The sequence below is a fragment of the Poecilia mexicana genome, unplaced genomic scaffold, assembly GCF_051168715.1.
Source record: "Poecilia mexicana isolate PSO_F unplaced genomic scaffold, ASM5116871v1 scaffold_2, whole genome shotgun sequence".
Lineage (NCBI taxonomy): Eukaryota > Metazoa > Chordata > Actinopteri > Cyprinodontiformes > Poeciliidae > Poecilia > Poecilia mexicana.
Genome location: NW_028263371.1, coordinates 7742766 through 7765730, shown reverse-complemented (window position 1 = coordinate 7765730; position 22965 = coordinate 7742766). Strand labels below are relative to the sequence as shown.

General features: G+C 41.0%; 1 protein-coding gene across 5 annotated transcripts in view; it reads left to right on the top strand.

Moving 5' to 3' along the window:
* The window catches only part of add3a (adducin 3 (gamma) a), a 96241-nt gene that overhangs the window by 48988 nt on the left and 24288 nt on the right, over positions 1-22965 (top strand). For all 5 annotated transcript variants that reach the window (XM_088009881.1, XM_088009877.1, XM_014999572.2 and 2 more), the window contains exons 2-5: positions 6491-6737; positions 20944-21082; positions 21681-21832; positions 22651-22731. In XM_088009881.1, the coding sequence (XP_087866007.1) occupies positions 6543-6737; positions 20944-21082; positions 21681-21832; positions 22651-22731 (567 nt within the window). In that variant the 5' untranslated portion in view covers positions 6491-6542. The remainder of the gene's footprint in view (positions 1-6490; positions 6738-20943; positions 21083-21680; positions 21833-22650; positions 22732-22965) is intronic.

Below are 22965 nucleotides of genomic sequence, written 5' to 3'. Positions count from 1 at the left end.
CTCACACCACTCACAAATGACAAGGCCAAATATGCTAAAGGTCACACAGACGGTGAAGAACAGCTTAGAAAGAGAGGACAGAAGAAAACGGCCATAAGTCGAACCTGATATCGCCATGGTGAGGTTTTCTGACATAGTGCAGCTCTGGTTACAACGGTGCAAATTGAATCGGCAAGATATGGCTCTGTTGTTTAATTGAATGTGCTTCTAATGTAATAATGTATAACGCGTGTAGTGAAGCCGAGTTGGACATCATAAGCACCCATGTTTGTGACTGGCTGACTGCAAATATCTCAATTTGAAGAAATATGCCTTTGTTGCAACCGCGGGGAAAAGGGAAAAAAATCCCTGCCATCTTTCATCCAGCTGATTGGTAGTGCACAGCCACATGTGGAGGAAGGGCAGCTCTCTATGCTCCACATAGGGGAGAAAACTCTGGCCGGAGTTCAGGAAAGTAGAACGTACTTATCAGAGAGTTGAATAAACGGATATATGGAAGCAAAACGCATTAGTCAAAGTGAAACGTTAATAATTTCTGGCCGTCGGTGAAGGTCCCTCTGAATGAATGAATGAATGTTTATTTGCACTGAAGTAGTGACTGATGCACCAGACTGGAAGACTCTGTCTGCATGGGGCGACTGTCGTCCAGATATGTGCAGGCTGCCCCTGTAACACAGAACGTTGCCCCCTTGAGGCAAAGCCTGATGATGACAGTTGATGAGTCCCTGATCAAGAGGAGCAACAGGCACCGTTTTCCCTGTTCTACTTTATTTTAACAACATATTTTGCCTTAGTTGTGTATTTTACATATATTGTGAATCTTTTGCAATACTTCCTACAAAGTGCCCCATGTTTTTTGTTTTTACTGAGTGTGCAGGACAGTCACATCTTGAAGAACTCTGTTTTTCTTTCCCTGTTTCCATCCCAGCATAAACGCATTCCCAGAAGAAATGAAGCATGTGTTGCGTAATTGTTCAGCGATTGGTGCAAATGACATTAATGTTTCTTGATCTAATGTTGCACATCTGTGGAGAGACATGCAAACATTGGTTCCAAATGTCAGACTAACAGTTCAGCCATATTTATCCAATAAGGAGAAGAGGAAACATGAGGCAGGTTGGGCAATTTGCACAAAGTAAAAGTTGATTTTCTTTTAAAGTAGCAGTGAAGGCACAAAATAGCATCATAGACATTGACAAGAAAACAGAGATTAGCTTTAGTTATTAACCCTAATGTGCAGCTTTGGAGGTTGTTTGGAAGTAACTGGTTATGACCAACAACAGCATCAAGGTGTCTGCTTTGTGATGTAATCTCTATTGTCGTCTGGTTTTAATGTCACCTCAGAGTTTACGTAACCTCTGTGAATGGAAACAGATCAACCTTTATGGCTAGGAAGGCATAAAGTTACATTGGCTCTCCATTTTTTCCCTACATCTGTTTGGTCCATCAATGCATTTTAGTGGAAATATTGTCTAAAAGATCAAGTCACTGCAGGATCCGGCTGTAGGTGGCTGCTTAATATTTTTCTTGATGCCAAACACTGGATTTTGACAAAATGTCAGTAAATAGTTTTACTAGAATGCCTCTCTGCTGCCAATACGAACCGTATGGAGTAAAAACACATCCTTTAAATAAAACAAAAAAGCTTTTTCCACATTCACACGATAGAAGGTCAGGTGCTAGATTAAATCTGACATTTATACTGGAAATTGGTTTTTAGATAATTGATTATTAAATTACTTAAAAGATAATTTAATGAATCACTCAATTGTGAAGGAAAAGCACTCTTAGCTGTCTTATATTAACACTTGTTTTTTGTTTAAACTGGTAATGAAAAACCTTGAATTTTCACCCAACGACAGAAATTACAGTCATGCTGTTTTTTATTTGAATCCATCTGTGGTTCGGAGTAAACGTGGAAGACGAGGAGGTCTTGTTTTGTTTGTATCGCTCTCATGGCGTGTTCAGCAGAAAGGGTTCCTTAGGGTCACGCGGTGAGAGGTGGGGGTAACCTTGCCTGGGGCTCCAGTCGCTCTCTAACGCCCTTCAGTAAACACGGCCTGCCTCATCTATCAGCTGCACATCTGCGAAGTTCAGATCGATTCCCGTCCAGCGATGTCCGCCAGTGTCAACGGGCCGTTGTGTCTGTAGCTCCCAGTAGGTTACCGAGTTTATTTTGATCGAGAGAGAACAGCCTTTGTGTGCTTTGTGCAAATGAACCAAACACCTGCGGTGGTGTGGGAAACACAAACAAAACCAAAATGCAGCAAAGAACTTTCCACCTCAACTCAGAAACATTCAATATTTCCTGGATTTGGAAATACAATTATCTATTGACCTGCATATTGGGAGATGGAGTTTATACGTACGTGTGTGTGTGCATGCATGTGCATTTGTTTGTAACACCTTGTGGGGACCACTGCTCCTTGTGGGGACCAAAGTCTGGTCCCGACAAGGGGAAACCCTATTTTTGGGTCAGGGGTCAGATTTAGGACTAAGGTGTGAATTGAGTTTTGGTTAGGGTTAGGTATGTGATGGTTAAGGTTAGGATAAGGGTACAGTTTAGGCTGTAGAAAAGAATGGAAGTCAATGGAAAGTCCCCACAAAGATAGCTACGTAAACATGTGTGTGCGGGTGGGTGGGTGTGTGTGTGTGTGTGTGTGTGTGTGTGTGCGGGTGGGTGGGTGTGTGTGTTTTGCTGGGAGTTGAGTGTGAGTCAGGGATGTTACTTTATTTTGGTGAGGCTCCAACTGTTGCATTCAGCCATGCAAGAATCCCACTCATGCAGCAAATGTAAAGCCTGGGCTTTTCCTGTCAGACGTTTTACAAAGTATTCGGAGTACATTTTACTTTTACCTTTTTTAGAAAGATTTTTTTTTCTTTTTTTTGCTCACTTTTGGCTTTGATTTATCTTAAGATAACACCAGCAGATCAAAAATATCCCAGATATACTCTCTTAAATCACCCACTTCAGTTTGTATTTTTTGTTGCTTTGGTTCAGTTTTTTTTGTTTTTACTGTATTATCTTCTGTTCATGTGAGTCCTCTGTAAGCAGAGCGCTGCTGGAAGGACGATGAATTCTGCATCGGGTTACATAACCCGATTCTCCCCAGCTGCCTTCGATTACAGAGGGATTTCTTGTGAGGTCTTTTATTCATTTCTGTGGTATAAGTCAGTAGGAGAAGAAGGTTAAAAAGTACATACTATTTTTCTAGTTTATGTTTAGAAGTAAAAACCACTTAGGTAGTCATGGGTGTTGAACAAGAAGTTTCTCAAGACCCCATGTGTGTACAGATTCTTACGTTCATGAGTGAGAGGACAGTAGATATTTTTCTATTTGTGTTACGTCAGTTTGTACCAAGTCCACCTAGAAGGTTTTAGCTGGGTTTCTTTTTTGCTAAACAAAAGTTTTGTCACCTGTTGAAGCTTCCACATTTTGACAGACATGCGAAGTTTGTGAATAACTTTGAAGTTTTACATTTTCTCCAAAAGAAAAGTACAGTAAGATGTGTTGACCTTCAAACTCTGAGTCAGTTCTCTGTTGAGGCATTTTCATGCTCTATTATGATCTGTTGTTTTGGTTGAGATATTCCACAAAGGTTTCCCACACATATCTGAACTTTTGACCATTCTTCTTTGCAAAATAATTAAAGCTTTGTCAGACCAGAGAGTGCCTGCAAACGATACTAGAAAATTCATTTGTCACAATAACATATTTTGCTGGACGATAAATTGTTCCAGAAATTATTGCGATAAACAATAATGTTTTAAGATCATTTTCAAATATTATATAGATAATGGCATAACAACGCAAGTTCATCCTCTTAAAGACCACCAAACTTTAATTTAGTAATTAACACTGGAACTGGAATGTTTTAATGATCCAAAATAACACAACAACCAAGAATAATAAATAAAACCGTCATCCTACTGGAAGGTGAACATCCACCCCAGTTTCATTTAGTCTTTTTGCAGCTTTCCTGTCCCTATTGAAGAAAGGCATCCCCACAGCATGATGCTGCCACCACTATGTGTCATTGGGGGTTTGAGTTATTTGGATAATCATCAGTTTTCCTTCACACACATAAAACTTCAGTTTTATTCTTGCCTGATTTCTTTAAATGGGACAATATGGCAGCAAAAAAAAAGAAGATTTAAAGTCGTCATGTTAAAATATTTGGTCATAAATGTGTTGAATATTATCACAGAGTCTTATCGGTTCTGCAAATAAAGTCTTGTAAAAACATAGCCTGGGAGAGTCGACGTCTCTCCACGTGGGAGGGTTTATTTTGTCTGAGAGCGAAGCCTCTGCTCCACTAGCTGAGCTACGTGTTGCTTGGCTAATCCCGACCGTCTCTGTAAGTGGCATTTGACCAGAATGAGCAGCTTAGTGGCATCTGTCAAACCGAATAACTCCCCCCTTTTACCTTCCTCCCACCTACTGAGGTGACAGCAGTGAGGCTGTCGACCAGTGAAAGAGTCACTTGTGGAAGAGCGAGGACGAAACTGCGACCACGTCAGGTTTCTAAGGAGAGAATCAGTGGGATCTGCTTCTTTAATTCTTTCCTGCTTTCCTTCTTCTACAAATCATCTGGCAGCGTTCTTCTTAGCTCCACCTCTTCCTAATTCACTACCTGATTACTAACAGAAGCCATCGACTCCTGGACGATCCTTTTTTTTTTTTTTTTTTTAGATTTTCTATTCTCTTTGTTATTTTCCTTTTGGCAAAGCTACAAAGCCTTTCTCCTTTTTTAACTAACTTGCAGCAACTCGTGCATCCTGCAAAGTACTTGTTGTCATGCCAGCTGACCTGAGAATGAACAGTGGGAGTAAACCAGCTCCCAAACTGGTCAAGGCCTGCACGTTCTCCCCTCTGAATGACCTGCACGTACTGGTGACGTGTGTGTGTGTGTGCGCGGAACAAAACCTCCGCTGTCGGGACGCAGCATCAACACAATGAAACGTACCTCTCTGAGGGCCGATAAAAGGGCCCGTCCCCTTCCTGTCTGACGAGCGCACAGCGATGCTGTTTGTCTCATCTGCCAATGACAGATGAGTCATTATCTTGTTTGCTGTTAAATCTGATTCTCCTATGCCTGGAGTTTTCCATTAATCTGGGCAGGGCTGGGCTGTAGCACTGCAAAACTACAAAATCTGAAAAAGTATTTTTGGTCTGGTTTCTAGGGCAAATATCTTAACACACTTGACATAAGACAAAACTAACCTACACCTTTCCAGGAAGGTGTAGGAGCTTGTTTTAAGTAGATAATTTCTTAATATCGATGAAAAAGTACTAGTTCCACTGGCAGATTAATTCACTTATAACTGTGCATATTTCCCGTGCTATAAGTATTTCACTTGTAAGTATTTCATGAATAACATGGGAAAAATGTCTTGTTACAAGTGAAATAATCCGCCAGTGGAACCAACACTAGAATTATTGACTTGAAACAAGTTTCTACATCTTGCCGAAAAGTTCCTTGTAAGTTAGTTTTGTCCTATTGTAAGTGTAATAAGATATTTATACTAGAAAATAGGCAAAAATACACTGAAGGTTTTATTTAAAAACATTATGAAGCATCTGGAATTATAGTTGGTTGTAAATGTTTGGTCAATTTGGGAAACAAAGTGTTGCTTTATGATTTCTAGAAATGTAATACCTTCATTCGTACCTGAAACATTAGTGTTTTGTTTTGATTCCATGTTACAGATCAACACAAAGTAGCTGAAAAGTTGGGTTTCGCCAATTGCTGTTTTCTGGCCAACCACTGATATTTGAAAATCCTGACGTGTCAATTCTGATTTTGGCCAATACTGGTTTTTTTTTTTGGTTTTTTTTTTTCTTTTGTCTGAAAAGTCACTAAAAATAGTAACAAAGTCTTTAATTTGGCAACAACAGGGTGACAGATGGAAGAACCTGTAGAAGTACCAGTCTTGCATTCCCCAAATCTGTACTTTATAGAGGAGCGTGTTGAGAAAAACCTGCTGCAAACACGAGAAAAACCCCAAAAAGTCGTGCAGCTGCAGTTACAGGGAAAGCTCATTCTAAGTAAAGGTACAGGCGACTACATTTGTGTAATCTGTAAATTTGTGAATTCTGTGTACTGTCAGCAATTTGGAAAAATCACAGAAAAGCTCCTCAAAAATCCACAGAATTTTCAGATTTTATCTTGACAAAATGTGGAAAAGTCAAGGGTCTGAAAAATGTTTGTTGATCACTCTCATTTGCCTGCCGCTATCAAGTCTTTGCACTAGAAATAAAGAAGCAAATAAATGAACTTAGGAAAATACACTCTGGCACATTTTCTCCCTTGCATTTTACTCCCAGCAAACTAATCTCTGAACCGTGCCGACAGCAGGATTTGCAATCCAACATTGCTGCAGTTCTGCTCTTCTCACCTCGGCTCCTTTGCTCCAACAGAACCGACAGCTTGTCATCTTTGAGATAAACAAAAGCATGTTCTTAAATGTCCCTCCCTTTGGCTTTTAGGTAAAGGGGTCAAAGCGGCAGCCATAGACGAAGCGGCGAAGGCGAAGCAGACATGAGCGCGGACGGCCATCAGGCGGTGGTGACCACTCCTCCGCCGCCCAGCGGGGGTACCAAGGAGCGCTACTTTGACCGGGTCAACGTCAACGACCCAGAGTACATCAGAGCCAGGAACATGTCGCCGGACCTCCGGCAGGACTTTAACGTTCTGGAGCAGAAGAAACGCGTCACACAGATACTACAAAGCCCAGTAAGTACAAAGCAGGAAACACGGACAAGTCCATCCAATGTATTTTATAGCGGTTACATAATCAGACAAAGACAAATGTTAGGGTTGCACCAATAAATTGGACCCAAATTCCTTATTATTGGGAGATCAGAACAACATTAGCTAAGTGGTTGTTTGCTGGCTCAGACCCCCACGGCTAGTTTTAGCTTTACAACCAAAGCCGTCGGGCTTAAAGGCCTCGGATGCATCGCGCCATGTAGTTCAAAAAGCTGTGATAAAAAAACACTTCTAATGTGATGCCTGCTCATTAAAAGCCGTTTGTCGTCATGTCGGTCCCACGTGAATTTTATTGTGGCGGGGAAACATGGAAGCTCACGCCGGAGCTGTGATTAATTATTAAGGAAATGGGCTGGAATGCTCCTGCTGCCACAGATGTTTTACTTGGTGGGATTTGTGTGCCCTGCCCGTGTCTGTGTGCTTCAAATTCCTCCGCTGAGCCAACTACTAGCCTCCAGGTGTAAACATTAGGGTGAAAGTATTTATTTAATTGCCCTGTCGTGGCTGGCTGAAGGTTATTCAGAGCATTTATGAAATCTGAAATACAGGCTGTGAAATCTAGTTGACCTAAACTAAAATAGCAACAAAATGTTTTTTAGTGCTTTCCTGCTTTACTTACCAGTTTAACCTCCAAACTGCAGGCGAATGCGACTTTTAAGTTGTCGGAAAATAAAACCTTTCGCCCCGCCCGCTAATACTTGAGTAACTGCTTCTCATTTTCTCCCTCTGTTCAGTTACTCTGCCCTAATCAAGACATGTCTCAATCAGTCCCAGCAGCGACTGCATCACTAGCGCCTGTGTGCAACTGCATGTGTTGATGTTGAGACACTGGCAGCAGAATCACAGCAGTCAGTGGTTCGCTGAAGCCACAGTGCAACCACCAGCCGAGGCGGCACGCCCTCGCTCAACCTCGCTGTCGAAGCTCTGACTGCTCAAGTCTGCTTGTGTTTTCTCATAATTAATTAACTTTCTTATTGGAAGTATGAGCAAACACAATGAATGTTGTTTTCTTTAGCCTCTGGCGTGGCATTAGCCAGGCTACTGCCTTCCTACGCATTTCAGCTCCAATGTAATATCTCTTCAATGCTGATGAAGTGTAGTCTGATAAAAACCAGACCCATTTTCTAGGCTTTGCTTCATTCAGAGGGTCTGGACCCTCAGCTGTTGAGAAATGAGAAATACTCACTGGAGGCGTCTACTCTGTTGAACTTTTAAGTTTTACACAATCGCTAACGTTTGCCTGTGACGTTTGTAATCCGCCAGTTTGACGCTATGAAGCTTACCGGAGATTTGAATCAAGTGGAATTGCGCAAGAAGGCAATGGCGCGGCTAATTGAAGAGGATTTCTTCAGTAGATTTTCTATCAGAACGATAATGTTGATTTCCTGCGCTGCTTTAGAATGGTAGTCTGCCTGCAGTTTTAGCATGAAGTGAACGAAGCCGTTCTTTCCATGTTCCAAATATTGAATTAACTTTAACAGCAATCTGGTTCAGCTCAGCACATCCCTCTTCGTAGTGGAGGATGGATGTTTACGGTGCAAGCAACTTCCAGAAAGCTTCACAGTGTCGTACTGGCGCATCACGGTCAAATGTTACCCATTGGATATGGAAGGAGTCGTTTCTCAACAGCTAATAGTCCAGATCCTCTGTACAAAGCGAAGCGTAGAACAATTTGCTGGTTTTCACCAGGCTGGCATGGAATCATTAGGACGTAACATTGTTCTCCAAACTAAATTGTGGTTTCGCAGGTAGAGACTTATGACTGTTGTCGCAACTGACAAACGTTCGTCGAACTTTTGAAATCTACTTCCCTTTCATTTGCCTTTTTGAATTTCTGAATCCTTGGGCTGTTAAATCAGCCCAGTTGTCCTTGTGTATTGTGACATGTTCACGTAAACACAGCAGACCATTATGCTGCTCTGTGCGGCGCCCTTTGAACAGGTGCTTGGACATTTTACAACACGCCCACCATCCTTGGATATTTGCTCTGCGGTATTGACTTAAGGCTCGTCTCTCACGGACGAGCGCGTAGCCCTGCAGAGCTGGACAGAGGTGGAAGGTGTGTTTGTTTGTATGCATAGTTCTAGTGATGTACTTTGAATAGCGCCAGGGACAGATTTATGGCTGCGAGATAAGAACTGCCGCTCAATGTGGAGTGCTGCACGTCATAAAAAGCACAAAGATGCAGTGTCTTGCTAAAGTATTCATAACCCTTGAGCATTTCTGCACACTTTATACGCTTTGTTTTGATAAATTTAAGTTTGAGAAGTGTGGCATGCATTTGCAAGTCAATAATTAGTTGAAATATCTCTCGCTGCCGTTGCTCTTTCGTTTCACCTTTTTCCATTTTCCATTGCGATGCAGCTGAGGTGCATTCATCTTTAATGTAGATCATCTTTATACATCAATTGTCAAAGCTTACCACAGATTATTAGTTGAATTTAGATTTGGACTTTGACTAGGCCATTCTAGCATATGAATATATTTTGATCCGAACCATTCCGATGTAGATCTGGTTGAATGTTTAGCGTTGTTGTCCATCTGGAGGGAAAACCTCTGTGTAGCCCCAAGTCTTTTGGCCTGACTGGATGTTTGCGTTAACCGTTCTTGCTCTGACTTTAAAACGTAATCGCCTCTCTGCACATGCTCAGTGTGGTTTCCTTGGCATTCACTGTCTGCCACCACAGTCTTGAAGGGCAAGAGCACCTTCCCTCGCTGCAGGTTTTCCCCCTTCACTCCCTGCTGGTGCACCTGGCACCCAGCAGAGCGAGCAGCCGGGTTCATGTAAGGGCGCCGCCCTCAGCAGACAGTTTGCTGCAGGACGCTGCTGTGAAGTTATTGATTATCTGTCTGGTCGACCGTCAATAAAATGTCTAGCAAAGCAACCGCCTTCCGTCCTTTATCAGTAGCAGAATGGAGTAGGAATGTCCTTTATTGTGCCACGGCAGGGAAATTCAGGTACACAAAAATAAATATATATATAAAAACAAAATTAAGAACTGTATACTGTACAGAAAGGGCTAAATTACACCATAAAATATTGTGCTGCTATTAAAAATAGCGTACCTCAATCCATAATTCTGACTTTTTTCTTTTTTTTTAGGCAGCTGGTGATTTATGTGAATCTTAGATCCCTAAAGAAGCTGCAGAAATGAAAATCAAACCTACGCAGCACAGCTGTGTTGTGTTTCACTGTCTTTAATGTCGACAGCTTCATATTTAGATGTGAAGTAAACATATTACAGCATAAGTCTGTTTCAGTGTAGATTTACTAACATCATTACTTTCATATGAGCAATGTGTGAAGCTTTTAGTTTCGATTGTTTTTCCTTTATGTTTTCAGTTGTCTTGTCTTGGCAGCTCAGATCAGGGGTCTGCAACCTGTGGCTCTTAGAAACCAAAAGGGAAATGTTTTTGATTATGGATACAACAAGAAATTGATATTTTAGGAGTTTTTATGGGAGTTTTAATGCAAAACTAGCATAAAACATCTACGAGAAGCTTTTTAAAAGTAACTAGCTTCAACTTGTGCTACCTGTTTGTTGTCATTTTCCATATTTATAGAACATAAACTACAAAATGATTAATAGAAGATTCTGTCTTAGCTTGGATTCTATACAAGCTAGTGATTGAATACTTATAGCAGTATATTGTATGCTGGGGCTGCAGAGTGTGAGCAGTATGCTAATAAAGAAACAATGAAAAGTTATGTTTTATATTTTTCCTCTGTTTTTTTATTTTTTTTCTCCCCAGAATTTGCCTTTCGGTCTCGTCAGCTCTAACTCAGCCATTTGATGGTTAGCTGCCATCATTATCTACAGCTGCAGCTCAGCGGGTTCCTGTTTGTTGTTTTGCCTGCGTGGTCAACACTACTTTGTGTGTTCCTTTTTTTTGTTTTGTTTTGTTGTTTTTTTTCTGCTCCGTGTGGTTTTGGACGTGATCCAAACCGATATCAGACACCAGCGAACAGGTGGCTCCCTGCAGTGGCTTCGCAGAAAGACCCTCTGGCCTCTTTTCCAATATTCAGACACAACAGTGACTTGTGCTCCTCCATGTTTCCTGTGTTGTAGGAAGAGCAGTGCGTCATCGGCCGAGTTTCCTCTCCTTTCGTTTTCCACCCATCCTTTTCTCTGTTTGTTTCCGTTGTCGTTTTATGGTTCTGCTGGCGGTCGCAGATTACACGTTGCGACCGATCAGACGGCGGGTTTTATTTTGAGCCCAACCAGTTGTAGCTCAGGCGGGACTGGATGAAGTCGGACGGCTTCATCCAGTCCTCTCCTACTTGCACCTGTGTTTACTTTTTAGAAATCACAGGCTAGAGATAAACTGAGCTGCTTTTGTTGGGGAAATTATTTGGTGTGCGTTCAGCAGCAACACCTCAAACTGCCAAGGAGTTTAAGGGGAAAGAAAATCCGTCTCTGATTACAGAAAACACACAGAGCCTTAGAAAAGTATTCGCATGTCCTGAACTTCAAACTTCATTGTATTTTAATTGTGTTTTTTTGTGACAGATCAATACAGAGTTGTGTATAATTGTGAAGTCAAATTGGTATTTATTTTCATTTTACAAACAAACTGAGCATCATTTTTCAAGTTTTGCCACAGATTTTTAATTGTTTTTTTGGTTTGGGCTTTGACTGGACCATTCCAACACATTAACACGATTCATCCGATTGTAGCTCTGTCTGAAACGGCAGTCTAAATTACACACAGGGGAATTGTATTAACTAATTTAGTGTCTTCTGAAGGAGAATAGGCTGCACTGCCCATATCTAAAGGAATTTGGGTCATCGTGGCTCAGTGGGTGGAATATCTGAACTCCAACAGAAAGTTGAGGGCCTTGATTCCAGCTTCTCCCTGCCGCATGTCGATGTGCCTCTGGGCAAGGCGCTCAACCTACCTTTACTTATCTTCTTGAATGTGTGCGTGCTCGAGTGTGAATGGACGAGTGTGGCTGCAGTGTACAGCACTTTCCATGGCAAGTATAACTGGAAAAGCTGGTCATACATGCCATACTAATTCAGTCCATTTACCACTTCACTTTCCATCATTCTCCTCTTTGTGTTGGTCTGTTTACCACATGGATTTGCAATCAAATACATTGCATTTTGAAGTGACAAACATAAGGTTGCTCATGGATCCTTAAAAGGTTTTAGAATTGTGTCTAAAATAAGGCCTTAAAAATCTTATATTCTTTGTTAAAAAGGAAGTTGACCCCACAACGTTTTTTTGTTGTTTTGGGAACTGATGGTCTGACGACGGGACACTTCCACGCTGTCCGACCGTGACATTTGATCGTCGCGCTAAGAGCGCAGCAGGGTTTAGTACGTTACTCACAGGCCTTAAATTTTGTCGTGACAGGACTTTTTAAAAGTTTTGGGGGGTTTTATAGGGACTTTCTCTCAGGCAAAAGGTTGTGGCATATTGTGGCTCAAGTCAGTTGAGACTACCGCTAATTAGCTGCTAATTTACCCTAGCTAGCTAGCTAGCCTTTTTGTGTCTCTCATGGGTAGGAGCTAATTTATCACCAGTTGGTGGAACCTTCCTCTTTATACGGTGGGAGGTGGACAAGTTGAATTTACTGGAAACGACGTCTTACATTGCTTAGGAACTTTTAAAGAAATGTGAGAAATAAAGTTTAGATGCATTAATGCCTTTTGTTTTACTTTGTGAAATAAGTCATTTTTCTTCTGCACCTCTACATTATCAATATTCTGGTAATCATCCAGTTAGATTTAATCTTACTTCCTGCTACTCACGATCATTTCTAACATTAAAGTAAAGTCGGAGAAAGTGGTCTCTCCAGATTGCATCTGTAAGCAACTGGTTTGAATGACATACATGTAATGAAATGTGCCTGGAGGTCTTTTATGAGGCTCTCTTACGTGGTGATCTGCACACAAGTTCATAAAAACAGACTTTATTTGGTGCAGAGACTTATGATGTCACCATTGCTAAGTCAGGGTATTAATGTGTTCTTGTTTTTGTTTTTGAAAGCCTCTCTCTGCGTTTCTCTTTAGTGGCTTGGGTTTACCATAACTGGGACCGGGGAGGGTAAAAGCCCGTCACGAGCGCCAGATTAAATTTAGATGAAATTGAATTGGACTTGTTCCTCCACATGCTGCTTCTATTTTAAGCACCCTCGCTCATCCTGGTTTTATTTCTCTCTCTGTCTCTCTCTCTCGTTCCTTTTCTTCGTCTTTACATCCAAAGCTCACGGCGCAGTTTTTCTTTGTCCAGTGAAAGTGATTTAGTGAACCCCCCCACCCCCCATTTGCACTTGTTTCTGCAGTACCCCACATGTTCCACGGATCACAAGCCGATAATTTATGGCACTTAGATGGTCTCCGCTGAGGATCTCCATGTGTGAAGGAAATGTCTCAAGTGTTGTTCGCTGTGTTTTCCCGCGTTCTCAGTGGGTCTTGAAGGTGTAGTTTGATAGAACGTCAGTGGTCGAAGTTTCTGCAGAGGTTCTCTTTAAGCATTTCCACATTTCCTCTCTGAGCCAAGCTTTGGCAGTCGGTTCTCCCTCACAGAGGAGCAATTCCTTCAACGTCAAGTCTCCAAAGTCCTTCAGGAGAGCTTAAGATGCGGAAAAGTATTTGTTTTTTGACGAGTTTCACTGTAGTTTACTTATCCGATCATTGTGTTGGATTGTTTTTATCATTTGTTTATATTCTTGTTCCCAAAGGGGATATAAGTTTTATAGATATGAGTTGTAAGCTTTGATTAGACACTTTGGGACTCCAGTTACTGACGGTTCAGAAGGTAAAGATGTGACGGATCTGTTGGTTTCATAACTACGTTTTCTTGAAAAACACTGCCAATGTTAGCTTGGGTTTATTTTGGATGTTTGCTTAAATCTGTCAAAAAAAAATGCAGTGAATAAAAGTAACTGACATTATTAAAGCTGTTATAGTCAATAGATAAAATTATTATAGCAGTGATAAGTATTTTAATTAGAAGCAATTTGAACATTTTACACGTCTTCAAACTTTTGTATGACACTGTGGTATTTTTAGTAAGGGTTAGTAAGTTTTTTTTTGTTTTTTTTTATCAGTCTGTTGCCTTCATTTTGTTGAACGTACTTTTTTATTTTAAAGCTCGATATAAATCTGTCCCAACTTGCCCACTGTGATTTCTGCGCTCTTCTCGTAAAACACAGAGCAGAGAGTCATTGCGGATTCCTGAGCCACAGCAGCTTCAGCCTGTGAGCATTTTCACCGACGCACTCTGAAATTAAACTGGGACGATCGATACCATTGGCAGGTCTGCGGGTCGGCTCCTCTCCACTTTCTAAAAGTCACGTTGAAGAAGCTGCCTTGTGCTTATGTAACTGGGGAGACTGTCTGAAATTACAGGCCCGGTCTGCCCTCAGACTGCTTGCCTTTCAGGACAGCGTACCGAGTCAGAGTGTGTGTCCTTGTCCGAGGCGTATTTGTCTTTTGCATTTCGGTGCTTTCATGTGGAGCCTGCCGTTGCCCCTCATCCGTTTTATTTTGGATGTCGGATAGTGGAAGTTCGGGTCAGTGTGCTCTTGCAGGTGAACTGTGAGGCATGTTTGTGGGAGTGAGAATGAAATGAAAGTCTGCTTCCGACCTTTTCCAGCTCTGGATAAGTCTGGAGAAATGTTACAATAAAGGTGGACCTTTATTGTAATATGTATAAATTGTCATGATTGAACTGAATGATAAATATCTTAAGAATTTAGATTCACAATAAAACTTCCCAAAACCGTTTGGTTTGTCAGAATTTTCTCCACCATTTGTTCAATGAGAATATCAATAAATATTAATATATTTGAAAACATGATTAAATGCAGTTACTGTGTACAGCTTAGTGATATAATTGTGAATAGTGCCATTAATAATTATGTTACAAATGGGTGTGTTTTTCAAGAGCAGTATTTGTGTTTGTGGGACCAATTAGCACTAATATAACATATTAAGCTACTGGATCGGCTGCATTGCAAACCCAGCCAATAGCTTGTCATGTAGCATGTATGCATTTCACCTTCCAAAGCTGCAGGTTTTCTAAAAATATTTCAGATATGACTTAGAAAAACTTTCTGTGATTAGTTTAGTCCCCAAATGCTGAACTGGTATAAAGTTGTCCACTTTACACCAGTGTTTTAAAAACGCTACCATTTCAAAACCACAAAAATTAGATTCCCGAGAAAGTGTTGGAGTTCCAGCGTGTCTGAAGTTTTTTTTTCTCCAGATGTTTGGTTTGCGGATTAGCACATTATGATAATAGTACTCAACATGAAGACACAAATGTGTGTGTGGGTGATGTAATGCGGAAGCTATCTAAACTGACACAACCTTCATGGAAGAAGCAAGCGGAGACGCCTCCGACTGGCTTCAGTTCAGGAAACTTAATAAAAGTAACAAGTTTCTACCCCAAAGGACGACGCGCAACATTTTTCTGTCAACTGCATCCGCAGCAGCGAGAAGAAAACAAGAGAGATTAGCAGGACAGGAGAGCACAGAGAACATGCAAAAATAAATGTTTTGGTCATACTTGGAGGAAAACATGAACAGACTAAAACTGTTTTTGAAAAGCTGCATCTCAATTTCCTTATTGATCTGATTTAACAGGAGTGAACAAACCTGCTTACTGTTGTGTCTCAGCCAATAATTTGACTCTGGCAGAGGAGCGGATATTATTTCTGCTGTAATGACGTAACTTCATCTCTTATCTGATTTCCTGGTTTGGGTTTTTAAAGGCGCAGATGTGATGAAAGGCTTCTACCAAAACGCCACAGCAGCTGAAAAAAAAAAAAAAAAGAATCACAGCTGACATGTGATGTTGTTTTCACTGCTACAGATGTGCATCAGTGTGTGTGTGTGTGTGTGCGTGTGCGTGTGAGTGACATGATGTTGGGGGGTTTGGAGGGATTCTCTGAATTATTAACTATACGATCCACTTTATGTTCCCGGATTAATCTGTTTCGATGAGAGGAATCAAATCCCCGCTGTCATAATCTCTCTGAGAACGCGCACGCACATATCAGGAACCAGATGCCTGCTAGCTTAAACGGTCCATGATGTGCGTTGTCATGGCGCCTGGCGTGGTTTCTGATTGGTGTCATTGCAAGCTGATGCAAGTTTGAAAGGTTTTGTATCAAAGTGTAAAAAAGAAAAACATGGATTTTCTCTGATTTTGCACATTGTAAAGTTTAATTGTTTCTTCATAAATTAGAATATCTTCAAAAAGCCTATTAATATCACATGGCCTCATTTCATGCAGAGCTTATTTCTCTGAAGCTTTAGCTTATACTCAAAATTTCAGCTCAGAGTATTAATGAAAGGTTGAGTGGAAGAAACCTTCACAGAACCAGAGGTGATGTCACAAGCACATTTGTTGGACTGGAAGAAGGACTGGGATAATGCTCAGTGGTCCAGAGTTATCTTTTCTGATGTAGGTGAAGAGCAGTGAAGCGCAGAATTCAAATGATCACCTGAGCTGCCATGTCATCGGCTGGTGTTGGATCAACACCTCACCTGAACCACAGGCTGATCTCCTCCTTTCAAAACTCTCTTGCTATTTTTAGGTAGTTCTTTGCTAGAACCAACATTTTTCCTTCAGTTCTTCTTGAAGACCCAATGCCGTAAAAAAAACACAAAAAAACATTTATGCCAGAATCTTCTGGTGTTTTCGCACCTTCTAGTCCAGTAGACTCAATTCAATTGGAGACCAACATTGCGACATTTCTTACATTTTCAGTTGGTGCGGTTCGCTTTCACACTGCAAACCCTGTGAAAGACCTGTTCCCCTCACTGGCATTTGGTGGCGCTGCACCAAAAACCACTGAAGATTTCTGAAGAAAACACTGAGAGCAACTTCCTTTCTGCACAAAATGTAAATAAAAATGGAGTAGCATGATATTTTAGCGGTTGTAGGATTTCTCTTTTGCCTTTGGTATTTTTCTGGCCGATGCCAGACTCTCTCGTTAGCTTCGGTCGTATTTTCTCAGAATGACCTGTGCTGTAGTCTGCTTCCTGCATTTGGAGCACTTGCATGATTTCAAACTGCACCAGAGTTTATGTTTTTTTTTTTTGTCCGCATCAGAGTTTGATTGGACATTCACACCTCCCCAAACGAACCAGACTTTATAGGCCAACAAACCAGAGTTTGATTAAAGCGGACTAAACAGGGCTGGTGTGAATTCACCCTAAACACCAAACGAGGCGTGTATTTGTGTGTCAGTTGTAAGTTGTTGGCATGTAATTATCACAAAACCTTGTGTACAACTTAATGATTGGAAGTTTTCCCCTTTCCAGAAGCAACCAGTCAAATCTGTCATGAACACAAAGACCTTTTTTTCGTCGAGTCACAGACTTTCTTTGCAAACTTTTCAAGATCTGCTGGCAAAATAGTTTCCTAAACTCTCACTTGGCAACAAAAACTGCATTCGCAACCAACCGGGCTACCAAGGCAACCTCACCACCAGGGACTGAGGAATGTCTGGCTGGCGTTCAAGACCAGCAGTGATGTGTGGACTGTATGTGTCCCGTCACGCTTGGGCTGCTCTGCTTTTAACAAAAACACAGAATAAAACCAGAGAGCGGTTTCTGTCGGTGCTGATGGGGCTTTCTCGTGAGGTTACTGGAGGGATGAGTGGGCAGAGGAAAGGCGACGTTAACGGGTTAGACGTGTTTCTGCACCCGCATGCAGCTCTAACTGGGAGCATGTCGTCTGTTGCGTTAGAGCTGAGATGAAATGAAGGCATGAATATTAAATGTTGCCGTACTGGAGGTGTTGGCACAGAAAACCGCCATGACCTGTTTTCTTGTATTTTCTTTCTTCCACCTGCGCCTTTAAGCAATTTGGAAAACCTGGAATGATGACGTCTTGGTTTGTAAGCTTCTGATTGGTTAATTCACACTTGTGATCATGTTCATTGTTGATCAAGCTGAAAATTGAAGGTTTGTTTGGTTCATGTTTACTTATGAAGGTGTAGAAATTAAGCGTCTCTTTTCTGTTTAGCCTTTTTAAATGCTGCTTCTCTATTCATCCTGCAACAGTTTTAGTGTTTCATTTATACCACTTGGTACTTGCATACTAAGTTTTATTTTTGTAAATAAAAGTCATTATACCCCAAGTGAACATTTATGATAGTTGGAACTACTTATTATTAAATAATGTGATTGCCATTCATCATGTTGTCATACTTAAGTGCTCTTAAATGTAGCAGCAAGGAAACTTTTTGTAGTTGGGGTGTTTCCAAATTATAGCCTGGAATTTTAATGGCTAGGTGGAGGCGCAGCTGGTGAAAACCTCAATAAATGTTGAGTCAAATTTAGTCCCCATTAAACAGCAGCTCAAACAAACTGATTTCTGCCCAAGATTATGTCTACAGACCAGGAAATGACAAAAAAAAGGGTGTGAAAAATGTTCCAGTTGCACTGAAATAAAATGGAAAGTGTGATTTGCTGTAAAATAAATCTGTTTTTACTTATGTAAGTCGATAGTAAAGCATCTTTTCATCCTTTTTAGTTTTTAAGGATATTTATGAACCATCAGGAGATGATCTGGACCATGAATATTAGTTTGGAGAATCTGAATGAAGTTATCCAACCTTAAAATGTTGTTATAGTGAATTTTAGTAGCATAATTTCCCTCAGAAGCCTTTTTAAAATCCAGCCTTTGAAAAGCTGTCAGGATTATTTACCCCTTACACATTCAAAGCAAAACATTTTATCTGTGATTTTCTGTTTCCTTAGGAAACAAATATGACGTGACACAAAGGTCCATCTATCCTTACCCTATCCAGTAAAAAGAGGGGCATCATGGGAGACATCAGGTGTCCAATATGGCTTAGGAGGCATTTTAGGAGAAAATATCCATCTGTTCTACGGCTACAAATGTAAATGTGTGAAGTTTTCTGACCTCAGCTGGAACCTTAATGTGAACCGTGCGCTTTGGTCAGATGAAACTAAGATTGAGGTTTTCATCAGAAAAAACACTCCAAGTGGCTTTGAATGAAACATGAAATTAATATAAAACTCAATCACTTTCATTCACGTCCCAAATTTGTTTGTACACACATTTCAAAACCAGTTCAGAGAAAAACAGAAGTTTGTTCTTGTGAGTGAGGAGAAGCCAAATCCTCACATCTCAAACTCACAGACTGACGGACTTTAACTGGACGGTATGCGTTTGTCCATCTGGGTAATCCTTGGCATTGGTCACAGCTTTAATGGCATCAGCAGGTAAACAAAGGCTGTTGCACCTTCCTGAAAGTCACATGCAGCAGATACCTGCTGTAATGTTTCATGTTGTTACCTCTGCAGTCTGGTCTCGCTTTGATTTTCATATTCCTCGACAGTCTCCTAATTGCTCTATTGTTTCATACTTAGCAAAAGAAATGAGCAGAAAACCTGCTCTGAAACATAAAGTCCGTCAGAAGTGAATGGTCGTTCAGCCAGCTGTTTGTTTTTGCTCTTACATAAGACGCTGTCAACATGAAATGCGGTAAACGGAGTCCCTTAACTCAGCAGATACTAACTCTGGCCTGAACATGAGGATTAGCAACAAAGACACACACACACACACGCACATTCACACGCATAAGCCAATCACGACGTAGAAGAGTAAGGGTGGCCACTCAGCCAATCCCGATGCGTCTTGTTGTGCCTCCAGCCAATGCTGATCCTTTCAGGAGGAGTCCGACTGACACCCATGGAGGATCTCTAATCTACGATTAACACATCAGTTGGACGTCCCTCCTGTTGACATGGTTTCTTTCTGAAGGTTTCTACTTCCTACCGGCTGTGTGGCGCCGTCTGCTAGGCTCCGCCCCCGCCACGTGTTTCACCATCCTGTCCAGTTTGTGTTTCCAGTTTGTAGCTTTCTGCACCAGACTTTCCTAAATTAAAAGAAAGAAATGCTAATTAGGTCCCAATCAGTATTTCCATGTACTGACAAATATCAAGTCCCAGATGAAAGGTAAACAGTGGGTCCTCTGAATACCAGCTTCATTTTAAACAAGTGATGTTTCACCAGAGCTGGAACGATTAATCAGATCAATCATAATCAATCGATTATTGAAACAAATTAACTAATTTAGTAATTCATTAGTCTCGAGAGGTAAATGTAAAACTGCACAATCTGCCACTTTTTTATCGGTTGTTAGAATAATTGTTAGTTTCTGCCCTTCTTTTAACTTGAAAACGTTCATGTCTGAACAAAAAGAAAAGAAATTACAAAATTTGTTTCAACCTCCCATCCACAGCTCTGCTAACATTAAAATAACAGTAATTTCAAGTAAACAGAGTTATTAATCATGTAAACATGGGTAAAATGAACACCTTGTGAAATATTAATAAAATAATAACTAACCAGCACTGTTTCTATGAGTGTGTCGTTCCTGTTTGGCATAATGTGCCCATAAATCAGCATAATACCCACAATGCTTAGCAGTGCTGCCACCCTATACACTACTGTCTGTAGAAGAGCTTGCAGTGATTTAATCACTTTTTTCAGTCAATTAAAATGAAATCGGCCTATAAACTGTCTTTGCCACTTTAGTCTGGAAAACTAGGATCTGTTGTTTCACCTCTTCCCAAGTCTGGAAATGTGTGAAAAACAAAAAAAACATTGACTTCTTGCATTTTCATCTTCAATTTTCTAATTGGACAAAAATCTAATAATGCCTAATATATGATGTGGTTTTAACATCGTTTAGTTTTTAACAAAATGCACACTCATTATTAAAAACATCTAAATCTTTAACTTTTCTCCTTTTGAGACTTTAGACAAGTTCAAATTCAGGTTGAACTGGACTTTTTAAAACAGAACAAATCATGAAACATACTTTTTTCTTTCTTTTTTCTTTTATATGTAAAATAAAGGTAGCAAAATATGCCAAAAAAAAGTTCAAGTTGTTTTAAAGAGTTTACATTTATCCAAAAGCACCATAATTTGTATTTGTTCAGTTTAACAGATTGTTGAGGTAATCCTGGTGTACTTTCTTTGTGCTCATATTTATGTCCAAAATCCCGTTAAAAAAAAAAAAAATTGATTGTAAAATGGAAAAAGATGTGTGGAAATTTTGTAATCGTATCCAAATCTGTGAAAGAGTAGCCCAGTTTCACTGACGTGTCGGCGTTTAAAACAGATCTGAGGGAACAGGAGTTTCACTCGTGTCTCTTTTTGTCTCCAGGCCTTCAAAGAGGAGCTGGAGTGCCTGATCCAGGAGCAGCAGCGGAAAGGGAACAACCCGACCGGACTGCTGGCCCTCCGGCAGATCGCCGACTTCTTCATGGCCAGCTCGGTGGCCGGCTTCAACACTTCCCCTCTCAGTAAGTGCTTGTTGTGCTCTGGCCCGTCACCCACGGTAACCAGACACAAGACTTCATGAGAGCGAGCCGTCGTTGCCCACAGAGCGACCGCTTTGCATCGGCCTCAGGGAAAAGATCAAAAGCGAAACGTCACGGCATCGGGAGAAAACGGCTCCATCTCCAAACGCAGGCGTTGCACGCCCGAGGGGCTTTAACGTCCCGACTCCAAACTCCGGAAGAGCCGGGAATACTTCGCCGCGTTTTGATCCTCCTCCGAGTTTCGTCCATATGCGAAGTCTGTTTCCAATCAGAGCGCAGGAATGCACAGCTAATGCTGAATTAGACGTCGAAGGCAATGTAGCAGTTCATTTCAGATCGTCCTTCACAGATACTCAGGCTGACGGCCAAGGAGGGGTCGGGGTTGAATAACATCGCAGAGTAATTTAGGGTTCCAGCGAGGAGCCAGATGGATCAGAAGATAAAAATCCAGATGTGTTTAGAAGGGTTTGTTCCTGAGTGAAGATCATTTTTCTTTCTAAAACCTCCTCGTCCGTACAAACAGCGTTCATGACCTGCCTTTTGTTTTCTCTCCCTCTGTGATTCAACTGTGCTCATTTAGGTCTGGGGATGGTGACGCCCATCAACGACTTGTTCGGGGTGGAGTTCGCCTCCATGGTGAAAGGCGAGAAGCTGACGCGCTGCAAACTGGCCAGCCTCTACAGACTGGTGGACCTGTTCAGCTGGGCCCACTTCGCCAACTCCTACATCACAGTAAGACCAGCTCCAAACGGAAGAAGGGGAAATAAACAAAAAAAAAACGCCATAGCGCCTGCCGTATGCGGTGAAGACGAGTAAAAAGCCTTAAAATAAATGAATCTCTAATAGGAGTAGCAGAATCTCTCAGTGGAAATAAAAGGCTTTTATTGGAGCATGTTTTATCAGTGGGGGAAGAAATAAATGTTAAAATGTTAGGGTTTTTTTAACAAAAGTCACCAGTAAATTTAATTGCATTTCCCGTTTAATAGAAAAACTGGCAAATGTGACATTGCGTTTATTTGACATGAGCAAAATAGCAAAGTTTTGTGCGTATTTGTATTGGAAATGCAGCTGCTGCCACATTAACGCTGTAGTCCAGGGAAAAATGTACAGTATAAATGAAAATAAAAAATGCCCCATTTATGTAGTAAGATTAGTGGAGAAGCCATTAATGGTGGCCACCAACAATTATTTCTAACATGAGATCTTTTCCCCAATTGAATTATTGTTCTGAATTTTTCTTTTCACATTTTTCACTTAAAGATTATAGTAATGCACTAAAATATTTAGCTATTTTCAGGCTTTTTACTCATTTTTACCAAGGTCTGAATAAGTGACCGATATGCCTACAGAGCAAATTGACTCAATGATTTAATGCTTTCAAAAATACCACCAAATATAGCTAGAAATATGAATCCATGGCTCTTTCTCAAATCTGTAAATCATGCTAAAACCCCAGTATTTTTATTTCTAATTCAAATGCAGCGATCTTTCTTTAGGTTGACATTTTTTCAAAAAATACTAACATTTGACCTCCTCGTTTCCCCTGTCAGGGCCGAGTGAGTAAAGAACAGGACCACATACTCATCATCCCCAGAGGTCTGTCGTTCGCTGAAGCTTCTGCATCAAACCTGGTAAGAAACGTTCAGGCTGCTGCAGCGTGAGCTACTCTCCTGTTGTTACTGCTGCTCTCCTGCTGATGGTTTGAGAAATGTCAGGTACACCTGATATGAATCTTTCATTTACCGAAAGTTTCCTCTGGGTTTGTCTGCATTTGTCATGTTCAGAGTCACTGGCTCCTCTCGTGTTGACACAAGGTGTTGCCGCATCCTTAAAAAGTCTTAAATTCACAAAATGAGAACGTTGGC